The 24,201-nt window shown below is 36.8% G+C and overlaps 1 protein-coding gene across 1 annotated transcript; it reads left to right on the top strand.

Annotated features, from left to right (window-relative positions):
• The first annotated feature begins 2,759 nt into the window (after positions 1 to 2,759).
• On the top strand, positions 2,760 to 8,679 carry LOC135688135 (uncharacterized). The gene has a single exon (XM_065204852.2). The coding sequence runs from the start codon at positions 4,204 to 4,206 to the stop codon at positions 6,463 to 6,465; it is 2,262 nt and encodes a 753-aa protein (XP_065060924.1). The 5' UTR covers positions 2,760 to 4,203; the 3' UTR covers positions 6,466 to 8,679.
• Positions 8,680 to 24,201: the final 15,522 nt, after the last annotated feature.

Genomic DNA, 24,201 nt, shown 5'->3' with positions numbered 1-24,201 from the left:
CTCGTAAGAAACTTTAGTACTTGGCGCTGATCCGAGGGGCAAATCACTCTACAAAAATCTCGTACACCTTTTTTGAAAATCCTATTGTTTCAGCTGAAAATCCCCAGAAATCTTTTTGTTTTTGGGAAAATCTTGTACGCTATTTTTAAGAGTGAATCGCCCCTCGCGCTGGTCCAAGTTCCTTATAAACGAACAAACTTGTAGGCCTTATAAACTTAGGCCATTTTATCCGGCAACGGTTTTTGCAGAAATTTTTTTTCGGGTTCACATTCATTAAGACGTCAAAATTCTGGTTATGAGAAAAGTATGGTTAAACGCTTCCGTTTTGATGTAACGCCAACCCCCTGACTTCTGCAACAAAGATTAATCCAAACCTTCAGTCCATACAATCTAATGGGCAGTTTCTTGTTATCGCCTACAAATGTTTCTTTCACTGTTGAAAAATCCATAAGCAAACTTTGTAAAATATCTTCACTCTGTTTACATTCGTGCGCATGTATGTGTATTCAAGCACAGAAAGGAATAGTTTTCAATTTCATTAAATGTTTGCAACCGCAAAGATATTTCGGACAGAAAAACTGACGTCATTTTCAATTGCTCTCTGTTCCATGCACTTGTTAGCTTAGCTACCGTAATTCAAAACCACAGTGACAGGCTCAAGAAGCACAATATACACAGAGATATGCTGATACCAAAATTATTTACAATAATAACAAATTGATTCTGGTAGTGATAAATTCTGGTGACAGACATAATAAATATTTTACTGACGGAAAATATGAGCGAGCGACGCGACAATGGCAGGACTCGAATCAGTGACAATGTACGTCCTTGTCCATGGCACCATTATTGCGAAAAACTGGCAGTACGAGACACTATAGAATTTGAGTATGCGCGGGAAAAGCGAATTTATTTGAAATTGATGATATCATCTTATTCAATTTGCTACTTTCAAACGTGGTTTGTTCCCGCGTAAGCATCAGCGGCAGAAAGTTATCCATATACAAAATAAATTTTGTTCAAAAACACTTTTCGCGAAAAAGATGACAAATGTCCTAATAAAAATATTTCAATCTTTGACAAAGAAAGAAAAGTTTTGACAAATAAACATTGTTGGACGGACATGGTAGAAAACCTTTGATCAGGTCATGTGCAGAAATGTAAAACCAGAAGAAGAAATTTCCAAAGAACACCATGTTAATTTATATATTCATACTTCTTTATATATGATCATCATAGATATACTTTAAAAATATTTTTGATACATATGTTAACCTAAAATTTCAGTAAAGTGCATTAAAATGGTTTTTTAAACACGAAATCTTACTTTGATGTAAACCTAGAAACTCTTGCACTTGAGTGTAAATTGATTACTCAATTTTTAAATGAAATAAGAACTAAATAAAATGAAAATAAGACTAAGGAAAAAATTAATGTTTATTTTTGCTTGTGAAGAGTTACGAGAATGGGTTGAATAATAAAAGTGACTCGGGCCCAGCCTCCTTGCTAATGCCAGGAGTTGACACAGTCTTGGGATTATTTCGGCAATTTTGAGCTAAAGGTTTCTTAATTACAAAGCTGCATTTTTAGAAACGAAAACGTAACATGGAAGAACAACAGGAACAAAAGCAACGAAGAAGTCGCAAGGACTTTCTATTGATCCATGTCAATTGAACAGAAAATGGGTGCAATATAAATCGTAATGAGATATCGCCTTCCGATCTTTAAAATAAGATTCTCGAGCAGTTTTTCTGGTCATCTTCGCTCAATTCTTATAAGTGGCTTTAATTAAAACAAGATACGTGTGCTCAACTAATTTTCAGGTAATTGCTTGCACTGGAAATTAGCTAGATGATACAATACAGATTAGAAAATCTGCAATCCAATTGGCAGTCTTACAACTCGCAAATAATGAAATTTACTATAAACAAGTCATTAGGCTAATGTATTTTCTACTGCCAACAATTTCATGGTTCACACGCTATTTTATATAAGACTAGAAAACTGAAGTCAGGCTGGCTGCTCATAACTTTGTCAAAACTTTGAGGCTGGTTTGTTCTTAATTTGTTTTCAAATTATTAGTGCAGTTGTAAGCTATTGTGCTTAAGGAGAGTGTTCAAGCCATATTTGCCAACAAAATGAGTGGGATATCCTTATTTGCCGACAAACTTGAACATTCACCGACAAAGCACCCCTGGTGGGCAAAAAACTACTCTGAATATTCAAGGGGGTTTCAAAACTTTGTTAAAATTTCATTTTCCAGTACCTCAGTCTCAGCTTGTTTAAATTTTTTTCTTAGGTTTTGACCAAGTTTGAGGCTCATGTTCTTATAAAATTGTTCTTATAAAATAGTGTAATTCAAAAAATTTTTAGAAGCACATTCAGATGAGACATTCCACAGCTGTTAATTTCTCTAGTGTACAAAATTTTTTAAGAATGTTGAGGCTGGACAAAACTTGTAGTATTCTTATATTATAAGCTGAAATAGGCCTAAAGGGAATTTTTATACCGATGTATTTTGTTGCCACAGTCCAGTCTAAGATATTTTGATTTACCCATTCTGAGTGCACCTGAAATAGGGATAAGTTTGTGATGAATCTGGTTACTAATATCTAACATCATGATTATGATATTTGATGAAAACAAACGGTTTTGACTTCTGTGCTCCGAAATACGGCTAAGGCCAGGAGCCGTTAATCTTTCGTCCAGTCTGATTGGTGTCTTGAAGAGGCATCCCGCTAATTTCTGCTTTGTTTCAGTGATTTGCTTGACCAATCGACAAGAGGCGGTCTGAATTCTACAAAAGCCATGCTGAGCAAGCGTTACGCGATTTCAAAACTGAATAGCTGGGTTAGGATTCTTGCCAAGATTTGATCGTTAGGGGTTTTACGCCAGTGGAATATTCCTTAACGGAGTTCACATGCACTTTATGGTTTCGGCATAAATGGTTCACTCGTGTTTTTGTGCAAATAATAGGCTCATCAGGGCTAATGCATCAAATTTTTTGGATAAGTTCTCGTACTTCTTCGTCGATTAGATGATTCATGTGTCTGTGGATTTTCGTGACGCCGTTTGTCTGCGACGTTCGCTAAGTATTTTGTCTGACGGATGTGTCTGCTGGTGCAGACTGCTTTGTGAATAAGTTGTAAACATGCTTGCCTAAGGCTGAGTCACATTTGCATGCTCGCCTTCGATGCGTATGAAAAGCTAGCTGTACTTTGAGACGTCACTAGTTAGGATACTAAAGCAGTTGTTTGTTCTCGCTTGGCCAGTAATTGCTCCTGAAGGTTTTGTCTTTGGCCGCGGATAATTTCTGGACAACAGCACAGCGGATTTCATAGGGATTTGGATAGATCCACGTTTGATGTCAGAAGAAAGTTTGTTGTGTTCAACATTATGCCGATCAACTCGATGTTTCTAGCTATTTTTCGATCAAAGTGATTCTTACTCATATTTCGCACAGCATCAAGTTTGGATACATAAAAATTCAATCAACTGCTGCTCCGTTTTGCAAGGATCTATGAAGCCCAGTAACTCAGTTATTTTTAACTGCTGCGAACAGCCTGCCAGATCGCCATTTCTTGCGGAGTGTTTCCTCGAAACTTGAAGGGATTTCGCCTGTTTCCTTTCTTCATTGGGAAGGAATTTATTTTCGAGTCAAAATAAACGACATAGCTAACATTTGGGCGCGTTTTTCGGGCTCGCTGCTTGTGTATTTCAGAGAGTTTCATCGAAAATTTAGAACGACAATTTCGAAGGCTTCGAGACAGCCGTGGCGAAACAGTTGTGCTGGACAATTCGACCACGTCTTCGCCGCTATTTGCAGTATTTTGCGATTAAAAGAGAGCATTTCGAAGTTCTGGTCAAGGAAAGCTGTTGTGAGGGGAGAGACAGACAATATGAAAGGAAATTCTTGAATCTGCGGCTTTCATTCAACGAATTTGACCGTGAAACATTGATGGCGATCGTCGCTTGAAGCAACGAACGGTCGTGGGAATTAATTTGAAAATTTGGCTGGAATTCTCAAACTTCTCGGTTGGTATCGTTAAACCGTAATTTGTTTTGATAACCTGTAGTTTCGGAGGACAATATTTTGGGAGATAGCCAGAAACTTGTACACACAGAGTACACATTCAAATTGTGGCTGCCGCATTGGTTGACGGCCTGCTGCTGGATTGTGTTGTTAACTGAGAACGAAGAAAAATGTCATCGTTTCACTCAGCTATGGATATAAGGATGCATCATCGTGAACCTATTCGTGATCCTTTACTCGATTTGATCCTTAAAAAGTACAGCCAGGCAGCTCGAGACTCAATTCGAGGACCTGTTGCTACAAAATCTGATATGAAAGCCTTCAAGAATGTAAGGCAAGCAAATCTTAGGGCGGAATCGAAAGATTTTAAGCTGAAAAAAGAACCCGATCCTAATAAACTTCGCGAGACGAATTTAGACGGCTTTAATGTCGGTTCCTTCAGTTCTGGAGGAGAAAAGAGGCTATGCTTCACTGAACTTGTCCAGAATGTGCTCAAAGACTACAACGTGCATGAAATTTTCAGCCGGAGGGATGAACTGCTGGTTTATTGCTCGAAATGTACGCCTCAGCAACTCGATGCCTTAAAACTCGCAGGAATCTTACCGTGGACTTCGACATCAAGCAATTTAATTACTAAGAGCGACGCTTATCGTTTGTGGGGAAGTTTGTACGGTCCTCGCGCTCCGAAAGTTGACCCGAAAACCCGCGGACGGGGAACGCTCAATTTTGAGGTTTATCACGAGTGCTTTGGTGGATGTGTCGGTGTATTTGAGCCAGATCTGTACACAGAACCGACTTCGCAATGCATACGTTGTACAGAGTGCAATGGCCTATTTTCTCCAAAGAAATTTGTTTCCCACAATCACACATCGTTCGACGAAGTACACACATGCCACTGGGGTTTCGAGAGTTCAAGATGGAGGTGTTATTTATTGTTGGTAGAACAAAAGCCAACAAGAGAGTTAATGATTCTATGGGACAGTGTAAAGAGCAAGTTTAATAACAACCTTGCTAAAAAGTCTGGATCTTCAGACAATGTAGAAAAGCAGGATCCAGACTTTGTGGCTTTTATAAAGTCTCCGGAGAGAAAAAAGGCCACATTCTCACCAATTGAGACATTGAGAATAGATAGAGAGGCCAGGCTGTCTTCTTCAGACACAGATTCCTCAGAGGGACGTCCATCTTCTGCTAATGAAATAAAGGACACAGCAAGACATTCAGCCTTTCACCCATGGTCACCCACACACAAGCTCCCATCTCAGAGAAGAGAAATGGAGACAACAAGCCAAGCACATTTCATTTTTCCATCTGGTAGCAAGAAAAGTGACCTCAACATCAGTGCCACACCAAAACCGTCTCACAGTTACCCAAGCAGGGGGAGCTACCAACATGCAGCAAACCTTGCTGTTGTTCATGCTCAGTGTGGATGCCCTGCACCCCTTGGGTCATCCCCACTCTATTTGTCATGTCAACAATGTAAGAATGCTGCTGCTGCATCATGTAGTGGGTTGCAACTTTTGGCACAAAAAGCATCAGAAAGACCGGGAGAAAATGACAAATCAGGACTTGACTCTGGTGGCCAGGGCTCTTGCCCAGCTGGTTGTGAAAGGTGTCAGTCTCAAAGGTCAGGGAGCAGTGACAGCTTAGAAAGCACTGTAGAAAATATTTTGAGAAAGTACATGTCCTCAGAAGTCAAGCAACCAAACATCAGTGATGTCAGTCAAATATTAGCTAGTGAATTAAAGAAGTTACATTTGAGTGAGGAGGACAAAATTAGAGAGCTTACTTTGCAGAATCAAAGGCTACAGGCAGAATTGCATTTGATGAAAATGAACTATGAAAAGAAATTTTCAGAGTCGCTTGAAACTAAGAGGAGAGTGGAACAAGAACTAGAAATTGTTCAAAGGGAGCACCAGAAGGACATTGCTCGATTCAACCGCATAACTTGGGAATTCCAACAAGAAGCCAATAGACACAAAGCTGCAAGTGATTCTGGGGACACAAGAGAGACAATTGAAGCTTTAAGGAAAGAATCAAAACTGCTGCAGGTGCAGTTAGAACAAAGTCAAATTGAGCAGGAAAACTTAAGGAAACAGGTGCAGAACCTCCTTCACAGCAGCTCTTATAGTAAACCTGTGCCGCGACAAAGTTCAAACATGGATATTGACTATCCACAAGCACAGAGCATTGTGAGGCACTTTCCTGTCCATCTGAAACGGGAAGCAGATGAAGATCCAATGGATTCATGGAGAGGAATATCACCATACACATCAGGGATGTCTACACAGAGTACAGCACTCTCATACCAAAGGGAAAATACAAGGGACAGCCAGGTGATCATCTGCCCAGGAGGAGCCAACCCAGAGAAAATGAAGAGAACTCTTGATGCGATAGAGACATCCGATGAGAGTGATGTTGAAATAGAAACATGAGGTATTTTTACTTGTTAAGTACTTCATTTAGCAATCATCACTTGTTTCTATAGCCTGTAGCCATGTACTTATTAGGAATCAATACTTTACAAAACAGTAGGTTCATTTCACTTTGAAATTTCAAGGGGTCAGGCATACCTTTTCATGGTGGTAGAATTTTAATTTGACAAATACAATTTTAATCCTGCATTCTGACTCTCAGAGGCCTGTCATGATGTCTCTTTGGGGATTTTCAAGGTCCAGCTCTTAAACATGACTGAGTTGACCAATATATGTAAGATTTAAATTTTACTGACAAAATGAGAAGGTTTGTAAGTCATACTAAGGTAGACAACAACATAATTTTGTTTGTATGATGTTAGTTGTTGTTCTCTGAATAGTATTTGATAAAAAGTAATATTCTTATTGGAACATCCCTTAGGCATTACTAGAGGTCAGTATTTTCCAAGTTTTATTGGAAGTTTTTTGACTTTACAACACCTTGCATCAAACCTGTCTAATTAAGGTTCAAAAGGTGAAGTTAATAGGATGCATATTATGCTGTTTTGCTGGTATGCTCCTTTTTCAAAAAATTGATTTCAAATCAACTTCAAAACCATCAGCAACCATTGCTAAGCCCCAATAATATAATACCTTTATGTTTTCATATTTTTGTTTTACTTTGCAAGGAAAACTTATAGGAATCATACATCTGAATAAGAAAAAAAACCAACAAGTATTGATTGATCAGGTCTGGCATGTACATGGCCTTAACTGCTAGTGCCATTATAAATATATACATATTGTTATGCTGCTAATTTAGGCTAATTGTGATTTTTATGTAGCGTTTTGAGTTAGAACGTGTAAAGGGAAAACAGTGACTTAAAATTTGGAGGTAAAAGCCAAATTTTGATATCATTTAAGGTGTTGTTGAACTTGGCATTTTTATTTTGATTTTATGTATGAATTATTACTGTGTAACTCTGTAGCTTGTTTAAATTGAGAATTACTGTAGTATCTCTAAGTGTTTAAACAAGTTGGTAATGCAACAGACTATGGGTGGCATGAAGTTTTGCATTTTGTTGTTTATTTTAGCTTAATAGAGTAGGAAAGTTGGATGATCAGATTTATGCAAGTTTTCTTTGTGGCACTTGCAAGTTTATTGTTTGACATAAGAATTATATGTTAAACTTTGATTTAGGTGCTAGAGTAGTAAGTATGTTTAAAGAATAGGATAGATGTTATCAATAAGATTCCAAGAATAGATTTAACTCTGGTCAGCTTTCATGTGGGCTGTACTGTTAACTTCCTGGTGTGAATTTTAGATTCTGTTTCCAGTTGCTCCTTTTTGCCCTTTTTACACATCATGCCACTATTGTTTGTTGTATCTGTGTATCATAGTGTCTTGCAGAAATGCCTAGTGTTTTTGTATCTTATAGTAACTTTGACATTCTCCAGGATTCAATATACTAAACATAAAATGATTTATTCACGACGAAATGATACATTTTGAGATGTCTTAACAATAAAAAGAAATCAGTGGAACATGTAGTATGTCCAAAGTTATCTAGTTATCATCAGTATGTTGTGGATTAAAAGCAACTTTCGGGAAATAAAGGTGTTTTTTGAAGGCAATCTTATGTTATTTGCAGCCTATTGGCACATGTCACCCTTCCATCATCAAGTTAATACCAGTGATGTTAGTCCTTTTAGATTCATCAAAGAGGGGTAAAGGGTAGAAACTTGTCCATTGATTTTTTAAGAGGAATTTGACTTTTACTTCAGCAGACTAGAGAGGTGCAATGTAATGCCAATTTTAAAATGCTGTCATCCTCTCCAAACCCAGGCAAGTACTAGCAAAACAATGATATAACATCATCATACTTAAGCTCATATAGGAAGCTTTTATCTTGAGTAGGTTGCAGTTAATGTTACCCTCCTGCTTTCAAAACTACCCCAACCCGCCCCTGCTTCAAAAATCTACCAAACAGAACTTGAAATGTTCTCAGCCACACTGTTTGCAACTCACTCATCATGCACTAGAAATACTGATGAAGAATGCGTATCATGCTAAGCCCTCCTGCCCAGTTTTGTCTGATGTGTTATCTTTGAAACTCCCATTCAATCAGTTACTGCAAATGTTTATCGTAGCTTGGAGAATTGTTAATTAAATATGTATACAGAATTATGGTATAGTAGAAAAATTAGTATGTTTTCATTCCGTTTTGCCGTGGATCCTAATTTTTTCCTATTTTGTTTCCTGAAGAAATTGCTTGATTTTGCTGGACATTGAAGGCTCAGCGTAAACTGTTTTTGCTTGAGTGAACATTTTCCATTAATTGATCTTATTGAATATGCAAAGGGTATCTAACCCACACGATTCAAGAAAAGAGTACTAAAGATTCTAACAAGTCAACCATGTGACTATTCGTGGTAGAAAGCCGTAAGTGGCATATTTACAACAAAAAGTTTACGAGGAAGTGAACAGGCATTCATAGCGCAGGATGTAACAAAGCTTAATGAAATCAGAGATGAGAGTATTAGCCAGGAGGAAGAAAGCAATTCCATTCAAGATAGTGAATTTTGATGGCCGTTACTGCCACTTCCAACCCTTGCTTCCCCCTTCTGCTATTTTTTGTATAGAGAAACACTATATAGAGAAGCTCAATGCGGGCGAGTGCTGTCATATCTCCTTTTCTAATATTTGGCACAGCGGTGCCGCCCTTAAAAGGAGGGGGGGGGGCTATGCTGCAGGTAACCTCTTAATGCTATACCCATACCTTGAACCATATATGGGGACTGAGCCACGCCCTAACCCCGGAATCTCTCTGAGTTCCCGAACTCTACTCTCTGAGTTACACATGGTTTTTTTAACAAAACTCTAAAGAATAGGATTTTTCGCCTTTGACGTTTACTTTCGTGGCTGTTGCATATTTCTATTAAAGTTGGAAGTCAAACTTGGAATTCAATGTTTATATCGAATCAGCAAAAATCGTATTTTCTTCGTTTAAATGCACCGAAGTGTACATCCCTACCAATTCGACCAGAAAGTCTTCTCCGTTTTTAAACCTCAACCCTCGTAGAAAATCTCTTTGCAGACCTTCCAATTAGCCAGATCTTCTACTTGATTTTGCTGCTCAATTTTATCTTCCTGTCAGATGAGCCTTATTCTTCATAGTAAAAAAACTCCATATGATTTTAACTAGCAAGGTGCCACATTTGTGGCGAGATCATCTTGCAAAATTCCAGTCGAACTTATAAGAAATTTTACGATATCAATTAAATCTTTATAGCAAAGCCACTACTCAATGCTGTGATATAAAGACACTTTTTTAAATCAACTTCAGTTTATTTGAGATCGCTTTTATTTACATGCTGCCGTATTTATAGATGGTTTTGTAGAAATCAGATAAGGGCTTTCCTGACCTGCTTCCCCAACCAGATAAAGGGCAAAAACGTAATTGCATCAGCGAATGGATGTTCAATCGGAATATTCGTCAAATTGGCAATTTCTCAGACAACGTGCCACGCCTAGTGGTACCAATAAGCGATTGTAATGCTTATTGAACTTGTCTGAAATTCGGAATTACAGTAAACTTCCTATGATTCAAAACTCCCAGGGACCAATAGAATGGTTCAAGATAGCGAAAGTTTTCGTTAACCGAGGGGGTGGGGTGGGGTGGGGTGGAGGGAGTTATATATGGAAGTATTTGTCAAGGGAAATGCAATATTAGTTCGATTTAGCGAGTGTTCTTCTTATCGGGAGTTTACATTATAGCCACAAAATAGAGGCAGCTGCTCTCACAAAAAGCAGCATGCAAAAACATGTTTTCATTATTGTCACTGGTGATTTATAATTTATTGCGTTTATCAAGCGGCTTATTCACTCTTATCATTCTTAAAAGCATTTCTGTCGAGCAAGTAACGTGGCAATTCTTAATGTGTGCAGAAAATTGCTAGTTTTTACTGAGATTACTCTATACAAATACCGAGCTCTCGAAAATTTTTAGAATCAAGTGCTAGGAAGAATTTACAGCCTTGCTACAAAAACATTTAAGATCTTTTGTCTTTGCACTTTGAGAGCTCCTTTTTCTCTGAAACCTTTAGATATTGAAGTTTTCTATTGAAGCTATAGCAAGCACTTTCTGATGCGGTGTTCACAGCCTTTACCATAAAATATAACAGTTACATCTCCCAGTTGTCTCAAAATATTGCCTATTGAGCATACCTCAAATCCTCGAATTAGCCCCCTGGGGGCTTATTTATTCTTGAAATATTTGGATGGGGGACTTATACTAGGGGGGGGGTTATAAAATTATTGTAGACATTTAAAAGACATTTTTAAAAGACCTCGATTATTTCAGTAGGAATTTCTTTATGAGCATTTAAGTAATTACTACCAAAAGTATGGGGGGCTTATTTGCGGGGGGGGGGGGGCTTATTTACAATTTGTAGTTCTGGGGTGAGGGCTAGTTCGAGGGGGGCGGGCCAATTCGAGGATTCACGGTATATCGCCTTTAATTACTCCAAGGTTAAAATTCCAAGGCACAACCTATATATTACAAGAAGAGTTCCACTCAGCCCTGAAGAGTGAGAATGGTATTTTACCACGAACTTCTCTTCATATCTTACAGGATCTCTGGACAAACTGCCAAATCAATTGTATAGAAAAGACTAATCATTTCTTAATTTGTTTAGACTGTACGTAATAAAGAATTCTTTTACGTAAAGTTTTATACACGTTGAATTAGTCGCTTTGGTCTATCTAAAATAGGATAGTTGTAGGTTGCAACTCTGTATTCCACAATTGATGAGATTATCAGACGACTTGCACAGAACTGCCTTTATGACATCGAGCAGTATGTAGAATTTTCATTACGTGTAATGTTTCCATAGCAAAAGAAGTCATAGAGTATAAATGATCATTGTTCTAGCTGGCCAGCGTAGTCTTTCCTCCATTTATAATCTACCCCATTTCCTTTGTAAAAATATTCTTTTTGCCAACTTTCCTCGCAATATAATTTCACAAATGCAAATACAGTCAACTCTGTCTAATTTGGACCGTCTGGGGGATCATCAAAAAGTTCAAAACACAAAATGTTCGATTTACACGATTTTTTCAAAAAACCTGGACTTTGTCTAATTCATCTCTACATCAGCTATATATTTAGCCTTTATCCATATAATAACAACTTGCCCAGTAATTGTAAATAGAAGAACACTATTTCATAACTTTTTGTATTTTTTTCAAAGAATGCAACGCAAAATGGGCAAGACCGTAAATATTTCAGAGCTCGGCAAGGGACAGGCCAATACTGCCAAGAGTTCGGAAGGAGCATCTCCTTTATATAAAAGGAACTGACTTAAATAACAGCCATAATTACACTAACGTCACTTCTAAGAGAGTTTAATTAAATAAAGTACTTATATCACTTGTATATTTCCTGAAATTCGCAGAAAGATCGAGCTAGAAATATTATTTTCCAGAGGGGACCGAAAAATTGGTCGCATTACGAAAAGTTCGAATTAAAGAGGCGTTTGTAAGGATTTGTTAGGAGATTTCCAAGGGACTTGTGAATTTTTTCGAATTAGTATAAGTTTGAATTACACGAGGTCGGATTAGACAGAGTCAACTGTAGCATTGCTTCAACCCATTTGACAAATATAGGAATGTTATGATTTGAAAGTAGGTTCTTGTTTTTCGGACTTATTGCATAAGAAAACAAACATAACTATACTTTATACTTGATAACGGGCTATGCTCGAAACGCCGTTATTTATTAAAAAAAAAATTTCCTGGCACAATTTACTAACATTGATTGTTATCGTAACTATAATCCGATGCTAAAGGGCTTTAGGATTATAAGAAAGTATTTTCTGTATAATGTACATGTTAAATGCAAGCATGTAGCATTTGTTTGAAGATGGGATTCGACTAAAGAAAATGTGATTTGTCTAGCTCAGTTCTAAAAGATAGATTATTAGCTCGACCCTTTTGAGTATATAGTTGCCAAAATCTAATAGTATGCAGAAAAATATTTTTTATTTAAATAACATTGCTCTATATCGTGCAGGTAAGATGATGAATGTAATTCAATTGTGAGAATCTACCATTTTCGGTGCTCTGATTTTCGGCACACTGCAAGAACATGCATTTTCGTAAACATTATACAGTACAAGAAAGAAAAAGAACCTGGCTGTATTGCATTCATCAATAATATATCAACAGCATTTAAATCAGGCTGTCACTGAAATTCAAATTTGCTCATTCATAATTTAGCAGCTGAAAGTCAGAAAAAAGCGTCGTTATAACAAAGATACTTTGTTGCTGAAAAGGTTTTGTACATCATATCTGATAGCTGACAGTGGCAACTGGCTATACCACGCCTTACCTTAAGAATTAGCTAGGTTTTTGGATTATCCTATCGCATCTCATTATATACATTATGATGCAATCTTTGCAATTCATGCATATGATTCATGCATAACAATATACAAGAGAAAAGGTAATAGGAGACAATTAAAAAACTGGCGAGGAATATTTCTGACTATCAATATCAGCAAAATCTTTGAAAAGCTGATACTAAATAGGCTAAGGAAAAACTATAGAAAATGGCTTTTCAGAGGCTGCTGCTGGTAGGAGAAAGGGAAAATCAACCCTAGATCACCTATTTGTGTGGCAAGCTGTGATTGATTACTACACATACATTATATGTGGTATTAACTGAGTGTTCCTTGATTTGGAAAAAGCTTTTGACAAATTATGTTTGAAATCATGTTTACTAGATTTATATAAATGTGGAGTGAAAGGTAAATACCTAAAAAGCATCTATGAATTGAACAAAGAAGGCTGTATACAAATGAATACATCATGTGGAATAACTCAGGACATTGCAATAGGCGAAAATCTTAAACAAGGCACAATATTAGCAGCCCCGATATGTGCGAATCACATTGATAAAGGAATGGAACCTACAATTAAAAAGAGGTTAGGAATACGATAAGGAAGGATGGTTATCCCACCTCTGTTGTATCAAGATGATATAATGTTTGAATCTATTTCAATAGAGAAAATGCAACAAATGTTGAACATAGCAGAAGAATTTCACAAACAAAACCAACTAAATGTTAAGCTTGATAAGAGTGAAAGAATGAAAATGAATATAAAAAATAAGCAGAGTAGAAATCAAGATTAGAAACTAAAGCTAACTGAGGCAACCCAAAAAGAGGTGAGCAAATATAGATACCTAGGAGATATAGAAAATACAGAGAAACAGTAGTGGAATGCATCAATAGCAGGAAAAATTCAGCAAAGGCAATCATTAATGAAATAAAATTCTTAATCAGCCAACTAGCATTGAAAAAACCAAGCATGGAAATAAGCATAAAATTGATAGAAAGTGTACTTATCCCTAAAATCTTATATGGGTGTGAAACATGGACTAATGTGAACAAAAAAATCTTAAAAATCCTTGAAAATATGCAAAAAGATGCGATAACCCTAACCACTTCAATACCAAAATCAACACCCTATCAAGGCTTACTATATGAATGTGGACTTACGCCAATGGTTTATTGAATAAAACTAAGAAGACTCTTGTACCTACATAAACTGATAAACATGAAAGAAATACGTTTAACTAAACAAGTATACCAAGAACAAAAGCATCTTAATCTAAGAAATTGCTGGTATGATGAAATAATAATGACTTGATTGGACTAAATTTACAATACTCAGAAAAACAAATTTCAGATCTATCAAGGAAAGATTGGAAAAAAACAGTAAAAAGCAAAATCTTAAAGAGGATAGAGCAGCAAGTGGAGAAAAGCGATAAAACAAAGATGAGGTTCATTAAGAAAGGCAATTTTGGAATAAAAGAATATATAAAATATAAAAAAGGACCAGCGTTACTAAAATTGAAACCAAATATGACCGATTTAAAAGCTAATTACAAAGAAAAGTTTGATAATTTAGGTTGCAGAAGGCGTGGATTACATGAAGAAAACTTAGAACATTTATGGCAATGCGAAAAATTCAAAAGAGACCTTCCAGGAATGGAACAAATTCTAAAAAGCAAAGCAAAAGGCCTAATAGAAATCGAGAGATTGGTTGAACTTTTTCAAACTTAAGTGAAAATTAGCCTGTGGTACTATACTGCAAATGACGTCTTTCCTGGCAATTCTGTGTTTGTGCTATCGTAACTGCTCCGAAATGGAGATTTGGCGAGATATATTATTATTATATGGCCTGTTCATACAGAGAAACATTACCCAACATTTTCTTTATGAAACTACATTTTCTCATGTAGTTTTCACTACGTAAAACCGCACTAGCCTTTTTCCATAAATCTGAATGCTTCACTTTCAGTAACATCTTAGATTGAGAGGCATTAATTTTATATGAAAAATAAGACTACAAATCAACTATGATGTCTTAATCTTAATCAATTGATGTCTTAATCAATAGCTTTAACTCCTCAAGCTCGATGAAAATTGGAAAATGCGTAGAAGCATAAGAGATTTATTTTTTGGGGGGGGGGGGGGGGGGGCTCAAGATTGCGAATAGCCTATAACGATTTTTCATCTAGTTTTGAACAACTACTGCTCAAAGACAACACGGTTACAATCCATATAAGAAATTTAAAGCAACCTGCAACAGAAATTTGCAAAACTATTCATCTCGAAAACCAAAGTCTGATGGAAGATATTTTTAGCATAACTGAATCACCTTAACCTCAGGGGGCTCACTTGCTCATGCCGCATTTGTAAACCATTTATAAGATAAGTGGGCTATATATAATGACAGGGAACCTACTGTACATTGATGTATCTTATTAGTTATTCGTCTATTTTTGTTGCGTTGTTAAATTCGGTTATTGTTTATATATTTAGTTGGTTTTGATTAGCTTTAGTCTAGCTAGTAGTGTACGTTTACCAACTCAGAAGAAAGTAAAGAAAAAGAAGGCCCACTTAACAATTGAGTTCACTTTTGATTGGACGAATTATGATTGGCCAACCTTTATTTTACTATAGTTTTCTCATAAATGAGCAAGTTAAAATGGTTTGAATGACTTCTGCACCCTTCTAAGAATCTGTAATACAAATGCAAATATATTGGGTGTGATAAGGGTGTGGTCATGATGGGTGTGATCTTTTGAACTTGTCTACAGCACAGGATTGATTTGGTTCATCAAACCTGTATATAAAATCTGTCTTTATTTGATCCAACAGGCAGAGTTTGCATTCACTTTATTCAATTTAATATAGTTTTCTTGAAACCATGTTGTTAGTAGGTTTGCCTCCTGCTCTAGTCTTTGTATCACGTGTTGTTAGTAGGTTTGCCCCCCGCTCTAATATTTGTATCACGTGTTGCTTGCAGGTTTGGCCCTTGCTCTAGTCTTTGTATCACGTGTTTTACCTTAGAATCGCAAGAATTACACAATCTGCGTAGCGGCATTCATCAGTGGAAACATGTCATGATATCATGTTAATATCAAAATGGAACCCTGGGTACATGAGGCTTACTGGCAATATTGCCAGGCAGGTCATACAGCAGACAAGAAAGAAATAATATTACCAAACACTCTATCTTCAGTAACTTAAAAATAGCTACCTCAAACTGTTGTAAGACTGTTAAGATCAAGAGCTCCTTGGTAATCGCAGGTAAGCACCTGTGCCTTAACGGTAGCACGAGGCATCGTGCCAGGTATTATATCTATCTGATCGTACCACCTGTATAATTTACCCTTAAATAGAGTTGTGATGTAAAGAAAAGGGAAAAAAATGAAGATGTCAGTGTAGAAGTCGAAGGGCACATGTGGCGGCCTTTGAGCCTGCCGTGTCTTGGGCACTGCAGTGTAGATTTCTACAATAGATAAAAAAGAACGAAGAAACAACAAGAAGTGTCATCTCTGGCTCATCTCTGTTGTGTTGTCTTCCATCCACAACCGTATGGTTGTTGGGAAACCACGACCACGATTATTCTTCAACCAAGCACCACGATTATTCTTCAACCAACAACCAATAGCTCTACCAATCAATGAACGAACCTCAACCAGATTCCAACACAAGTTAAAAGCAATAGTAACGCCTATAACAAAAACAAGTGTTTAATGCAAATAATGCTTGTTTATGTTTATTCTTATCGAAGTTGAGATGTGAACCTAGAGCACCTACAGCCTACAGTATCACGGATTTATCTTCGAGGAAATTTACTTATTACTGTGTATATAATCATTATCGTAGATATAGTTAGAGTTGTTTTGGAAAATCGGAGCCTTGAACCTATACTATCGGTTCAAGGTTTCAAGGAATAGTTATCAAAGTTTGACTTAGATTTAAAAGTATGATGTTTTTGACACTTTTTGTCTACTCCATCTCATTGATATACTAGATTGCGGGCAGTATGGTATTATGATATAATAACTATGAATATAAGTAAATGGTACCAGGAATAAATAATTGATTTAAGGGCCTCTTTAACCAAAAAAATTTTTTTCTTATTGACTAAGAACTTAGTATCTGGTGCATGCATTATGACAAAGTAGTTGTTTTTGCAAAATTTCAGCTAGTTTAGAAGTTGTAAGGCTTTAAAGTTGCACCTTTCCGAGAAAAAAACGACAAAATCCGAATCGATTTGGTGACATTTTGACGTCACAATGTGCGGCTCTCGTTCGCCGTGAATTTCGTAGATCTTCCAACGAAGCGTGAAGGAGAACGAAGCTTCGTTTTACCCAAGATGGCTCTCCGCACTCAACTCCCGAAAATCGGGTGTGTTTGCCAGGCCTTGGCGCTCTGCATTCTTTTTCAACAAATGATTAAATCAGCTTTGGTTGGAATGTTCCAGTTCTCCGCAATGGCAGGCAACATCGACAGTAGTGCTTTTCTACCAAATGAGATGGAGGACGAAGCAATGGTTGGAGAGTATGAGCTTTTGCAGGACGGTGTATCTATCGGTTATTTTAAGGTACATAATAGCGACATTCTCGTGCCTACTGTGGTACTGTAGGGGCAGGTGCAGGTATGTGTTAAGTCCACCATTGATTTATACTAAAATCTGAATCTCCTTTGCTTCTTAAACTATAAAGGTATCTTTATGACTAAGCTCTAGGCATAGATTGCCCCGGACGCTGATTATCAAAGCATAACTGTATCTTTTAGATCTGGTTCGAATTTGATTGGCATTTCTAAATGTAAACTGAAGTATATTCAATGTTCAGCCTAGAAAACAAGAAAAGATAAATTGAAGTGCAAGATGTGGGTATGTTTAAAGTCAATGATAGCAGAACTGAAGCAGAAACGAGTAAAAAAGCATAGCAAATATATATCAGAATAGATGAGTCCTGTTTAAGGGGTGATAAATTAAGATGCTTTGTTAAAGGGGATAGTGGTAAAGGGTAGGGGGTAGGCTGAACCTAATACTTCTTGTAAACCCAAGATGTCCCATGGAAATAACAATGGATATAAAACGTTTTGGATAAAATACTTGAGAATTTCTACCTTTTTAACGAAAATCATCCACTGAAGACGAATGTCTCATAACAAAAAGGATAACTCAATAAAGACCCCAATAAAAGTTCCTCCTAAAACGGTCACGCATTAATAAGAGTTGCATACTTAGAAGGAAATTTATTTCGAATAACTGCGTCTAAATCTACAGTAGGAGTTTCTTAAGATCGAAGAATATTAAATGCATACCATGATTCCAATTCTGTGAGGCTGACTGTCTACATGCTGTGTCACGAGTTTGTTTTGATCAGTTGTGAAGGCCCACAAAGCTACGGCCCACAAATGCAAACTATTAGCCTATTAGGGAGTAAGTTAGACACACAAGCAGATGTACAAAGAAGAAAAGGATTGACCATCACCACCTTAGCCACGTATAACTCGATATTCAAATCCAAAATGATATCACTTTAATTGAAGCTTTGAACATTTAATGGATTTTGCGCGTCAAATTTCCTATATAATTTCGAGTTATGGACAATCACAATAACTCTAGAAGATCAAATTGACTCTTTCCAAAGGCGACTATTAAGACAGGTAATCGATATCAGATGACCAAAAAAATCAGAAATGATGAACTATACAAAAAAGCAAAATCAGAGCCATGGAGTACAACAATCGGGAGGAGACGATTGAATTGGCTGGGCCACCTTATGCGCCTAATGAAAGTCGGAAGACCGCCAACTACGTGGATGAAATTGATAGAATTTTCTGTTGACTTGTCACTGATCAACATAAAACTAAACATTGAGTCAAATCCTGCTGAAAAAACATTGAAAGTCCTGCAAGAGATAACAGCAAACAGAGAGAACTGGAGACGAATTGTTAAAGACATAATGGCGCAAAGCCGCTGACAATGTATTTTAGTACAAGGCTACAGCTTCCAGTTCTAGGTCTTCCCTTGTGTATAACGAATCGAAACTGCTACTTGAGTTGTTCTCCAGAAACGATGAACAGCTAAACGGCTTCAGAGTCGGTGTCTGAAAAGCTTAAACTTATAGTCGGTGGAAATAAACTGAGAGTACCATCACTTGCAGTGTACAATTTGCGAATCGCCGTCGTTCGATTCGGTTTGTGGCGTGATTATCCGAAAAACACTGTGACGTCAAATTTACGTCACAGTGTCACCAAAAAGAAAATCTTTTGTCGGTTAATTCAATTCAATTCACTTGAGCAGCACGACAGTCTAAAAGGCCGTACTTTTATGATTCGGCGAAAGAGCATCGATACATTGAATGGGTAGGTTTTTAGCTCCATTTCAATAACCTGATTGGAAAGTAGATTACGATTCCTTTGCAAACCTTTCATGATAAGATTTGCAAGAATATCATGTTATTCAACGCGATCAAGTCTTCCTCCGTCTCGCAGGACCCAGTGCATGGCGGGCCATATCAAATAAAGGTAAAGATAAATAGATAGGTAGGATTTTTTATTTTCTGGAGACCTAAGTATAATACTTTTGGTTTGTAAAATACGGCTGCTGTTACACTAATTTATCAAGGCCCCCCCCCCCCACAAAAAGTTGTATCTCGGTCTTTGATCCTGATAAACTGTAATACATGCCGTAAGCAGCCACGTAGCTGCAGAGGGCACGGGGGGCTGTGCCCCCCAAATGAAAATTTTGACAACAGCTTGCCCCCTCTGGCTACAGTTTTTCCAAATGATATTTTGAAAATTTGGCATATTTATAATTCCATGACCTTGATTTTGTCCAAATATATCTGTTTGTTATATATCTGTTTTCTTGTTTTAAAGCCTGCCCCCCCTCAGGTATGGTTCTTGCTCGAGTTTGACACCACCCCCCCCCCTAGCCGACACTTACAGCTACGTGGTTGCTGTAAAGATGTCGAATTTAAGTCACTCTTTTTCGGATATTTTTTTCCAAGCACATGTTCTAAAATTCTAACATTTGTCCGTATGATTAACTTCAGAATTGAGAATTTCTTCGAGCAGCAAAAAATGCCTATTCCTTCCAAACTTGAATTCCTTCCTATCATAACGCAGTACCAGCCAGCAAATATCCTTCGTACATTTCATTAGCCTCGAATTTGAGATTTGAATAAAAATTTCCTCAATAAAAGATTTTAAATTTGCTGACGAAGAAATATTTTTTGATTTGGCTCATGAGTTGGTTCAACTTTTGAAAAGAATCGAGCTTGAAAAAAGGTCACATTTCTGTTTCGGAACAACCTAATGTTTCTCGGTTTTGTATAATTAATTAAAGCAATTAACGGTAATTATTCAAAGGCGTGGACCATTAGGCTGAAAAATTATACTGCGAGTGGTTAGGGTACGTGGTCTTGTCAAGTTCATAAATAAAGAGCAAAGAAGGCAGCTGAAAATTTTGTCCAAGCTTCTGAAGTTTTGCATATGGCCTTTGAAAAGGCGGAGAAAAGTCGGAATATTACGCAACATGTACTTTTTCGCAACTGATGGTAGTCATACTTATCATACGCGTGAGCAAAGAAAAAAATTTCACCTGTATGCTCATCGACCCATTTTCTATCTGACAATTCAAAATATTAGGTTATTAAATTCTAGATATCCAGGCTTTTGATTGTCAGGATTATTCCAAAGCGCTGTTTGTCTTTCGCTTTTCCATCTGAAAGCTCTGAACTGGCTGCAAATTTTCTCAATACACAAGTAGTTGATTTATTATCAAGCCTCACGTGTTTATGCTCAGCTGCTGTAGATCATATATATTCAATGGCTACATAAGAAAAACTGGAGATATTCAAACAAGGGAAGCTAGAATTAGGCTTAAGAAAAGTAAAGGTTCGCTGCTTCAATAATTAAGCAAAAGATTCTCAATGAAGAGACAGGTTTTGACGTACTGTAGTAGGGCAGGCACTTGTAAACAAGCAGTTTTAAAGTAAGCGAAACTCACTTATTTCATCTTATACTTTTATTACTATCAGTTTGTAGCCTCCCGCAACAGTTCTCTCTACAATCTTAATCACAAAGCTTTAATATCTAACTAACAGCACACTGGGTATGTGTAAGTGATAGTAAGTACAATACGTAAGCAGCGATCAAATCCTACAACAATACGTGGGAGTGGGGATGGGCGTGTCAAAAGAGGAGTGGCGCTTTAAAAATTCAAGGAAAGGATAGATTTTTTAAAGTCTATTTTTATGTTCAATCCATATATGTGCACATCTTTACTGTACACCTTAAACGTGAAAATGGACTTTAGGGAAGTCTAAGAAGAAGAATCAAGCATTTCAATTCGAGGTCGCTTTACTGGGAATGAAGCTGTTGGGGTTTTGTCTCCTGCGCTCTTCAGAAAGGTATTGTTAGAAAACATGAAGACTCTGCAGAGGACACGTTGTAAATGAGTTTATTTCCGTGATGTATATAAAGACCCCGTTTACACTGTGCTGGATAAAATTTATCCGCATAAAACTTGTTCGGATTAATTAGCGTTTACACTGTGCCGCACAAACTTTGTCCACTTTGCTCTCCCGTTTGCTCTCCCAAAATGAAGTCTTCTCTGGGCAACAAAATAATAATAAAATTCCCGCCAACGTAAAAAGACTTCACTCTTCAGAATCATCTGCTTCTCTTTTAGACCAAATCCAAAGATGTTGTCAATACAAATTAGGCCTAGTTTGTTTTAATTGTTTGTTCTAGCAACGAAAGTAGGGAAAGTTGACAAGGATGCCAATTTTACGTGGACTGGCAAGATACTGCACTTTAAACATGAGTATTTATCGACAACAAGGCAGGCAAGATGGCGAAAGGTCTTGATTGCGAGATAGTGAAAACTACACTCTTTTATTATAAGAACCAGTAAATTTAAGTTCAGGCTGACTGTTCTTAATTTTTTCGAAAGTCTGAGGCTAGATTGTTCTTAATTTGTTCTCAAATCAAGAGGGTATAAGCAGTGCTATTGCTAGCTTTTTCGCTCTAAGGAGGTGTTAAGGCCTCATTTGCCAACAAAGTGAGTGAGACAGCCTTAATTTGCTGACAAATTTGAATACATCGCTAAGAATCCTCGATTTTGAGAAAAAACGTTGTTCAAAATTGCATTTTGCAGAAGCTCAGCCTCAGCTTGTTCTTAATTTGTTCTTAACTTTTGACCAGTTTTGAGGCTCGCGTTCTTATAAAATTGTTCTTATAAAAAAAGAGTGTATATTGGATGAAGTAGCCAATCGCTTTCGAGCAAGATACAATGTGGATAACATTTATTCGGATAAAAACGTTTCCACTGTACGACATAGCTATTCGAACTAATTTAATCCAATTTCCTAGGTGAGCTAATTTTGTTCGGATAGCCGCTCTCAAATTCGTACGGATAGCGTGAGTCTAGTGTAAACGCGACGCCTATCTGAACTAATTTTGATGCGGATAAAATTTATCTGGCACTCTTTTCATGGCCACGATTTTGATGCATCGTTGATATAATGCACAAAGAAACAATCAGAATGCTAAACCACAATAGTGTAATATCCCTGAGCGAGGAGTTGCTATGAATTTCGATTCGGTGGCAAAAGTCTTAATCAGATTCGATGATATAAAGATTTGGCATTTTTTGTCATGTTCACCCACAATAACTAATGTTGGATGCTGAAAAGGTAGAGGAAGACCCTCTTTTCAGGCGAGGCTTTCAAGTTAGAATAAGCCCATCACGAAGGGGGCAGACTGCCTTTAATCGAGGTTGGGGGAGGCATTCATTGATAGGATTTTGATTGTTGGATTGCTTGAATGGAGGTTGCTTTCTTTTTCGACGCGAGTATGGAGAGGATGTTTAGAGAATATATTATGGATATCGGTTTGTAAACGTTTTTATTGGAAAATAAATTGTGATTCAGTGTTACCTAATGTGATTGATTGAGAGATCCTTGGAATTATACCAGTTTGTTTTCCTCTTGTTTATCTTCAACTGAATTTATCTTACGGAAAATTGCTCGATTTAACTATTCCGGCAGAAATTGTTTATTTGGCAATGTTACTTATCAGGTATATTGGTAACGTCTACGGTTGATCCTGTATGTCCTTTCTCCAAATCTGCAGCAAGGTGCGGCCTTCGAATGAACAAAAAGGACTTCAAAACAGCAAACGAACTAACTTAATACGCATGACAAAACAAAAAATACATTTATAACGAGTATTAAGGTTAGCCCTGAAATGCACCCATAACATGCAAGCAGACACCGATTTTACATCTGAGTTTGTCACTTAAAAAATTTCCATTTTTATATATTCCTCCCATAAATCCAAATTTATGACTTGGACACTACTTAGCTATCTAACATAAGCGTTCAACATTCTAATTGCCGATCTAGGTTTTGAAGAATTAAGTGGTCCATTTTTGTAAATCTGAAACAGTTCACAAACTTTTGAAGATTTTCTGCTTCAAATGCGTTGAAAGTGAATATAAAGAATTTTAAACAATTCTCGGCAAAGTGTTATCTCTACTTCAATCTACAACAAAGAAATTCTTTTATCGTGATAAATGAACTGCTTTCAAAGTGCATATTTTATGTCTCTTGATATTTTGACTACGTAAAAATTTACTGCTGTTATAAAGAATTTGCTGATGTCATGTAACATACAACAGCGATAAGATGTGACGGTGACTTTTTGAAAAGTCAAATTTTATCAACACCCCGTAATTAACTAAGCGAGCATGTCCCAGAAATTGTAGTTCTAGTCTAAACAAAATTCTATTGCTTCGTTCTTTGTCGATATTTTGATGATAATGCAACGCAAGATCTCTTAAAGCTCGGTTTCTGAATTATTTGCAAAATAACAGAGCTGTAAGGTTGATTGTATATACCAGGAATAAAGAACTACACATTTTTGACGTCACTATTCACTTTCTTTAGAAAGGATTAATATACAAAAGAAAAAACACTAATTTTTAATATTACAGTTTGGAAGGTTTTTTTTTGAAAACTCAAATAAAAGAGGGTCTTTTGCCAATCTTTTAGAAAACAGGAGATAAGATAAATTTTTGCAATTTTTCGGTTCTTACTTTTCAATTACTGTACTGCGTGATCCGATGACTTTATTTGTTCCATCTTGAGAATTAAAAAAAAACCAATCTATGAAAAATATTGTTGAACACAAATGGTGCGACCAGCTCAAAAAACCATCCTTAAAAAATGGTTGCAACTGGCAATGTTCCAAACTGCTAGCAGTCAAATAGAGAATGAAACTTAACACAACTAAACAAAAACCTTTGCCTCAGGATACATCCATCAAGCAGAAGTACCGACTCATAAAGTTAACATGGGGCCTGTGTTG

The sequence above is a fragment of the Rhopilema esculentum genome, chromosome 19 (assembly GCF_057945365.1).
Source record: "Rhopilema esculentum isolate cy_ngs chromosome 19, ASM5794536v1, whole genome shotgun sequence".
Classification (NCBI taxonomy): domain Eukaryota; kingdom Metazoa; phylum Cnidaria; class Scyphozoa; order Rhizostomeae; family Rhizostomatidae; genus Rhopilema; species Rhopilema esculentum.
The sequence above is the reverse complement of the archived record's forward strand: the minus strand, read 5'-3'. Positions and strand labels throughout refer to the sequence as shown.

What these genes read in the sequence shown, in the direction of transcription:
- LOC135688135 (XM_065204852.2), top strand. Translation starts at nt 4,204, where the DNA reads ATGTCATCGTTTCACTCAGCTATGGATATAAGGATGCATCATCGTGAA.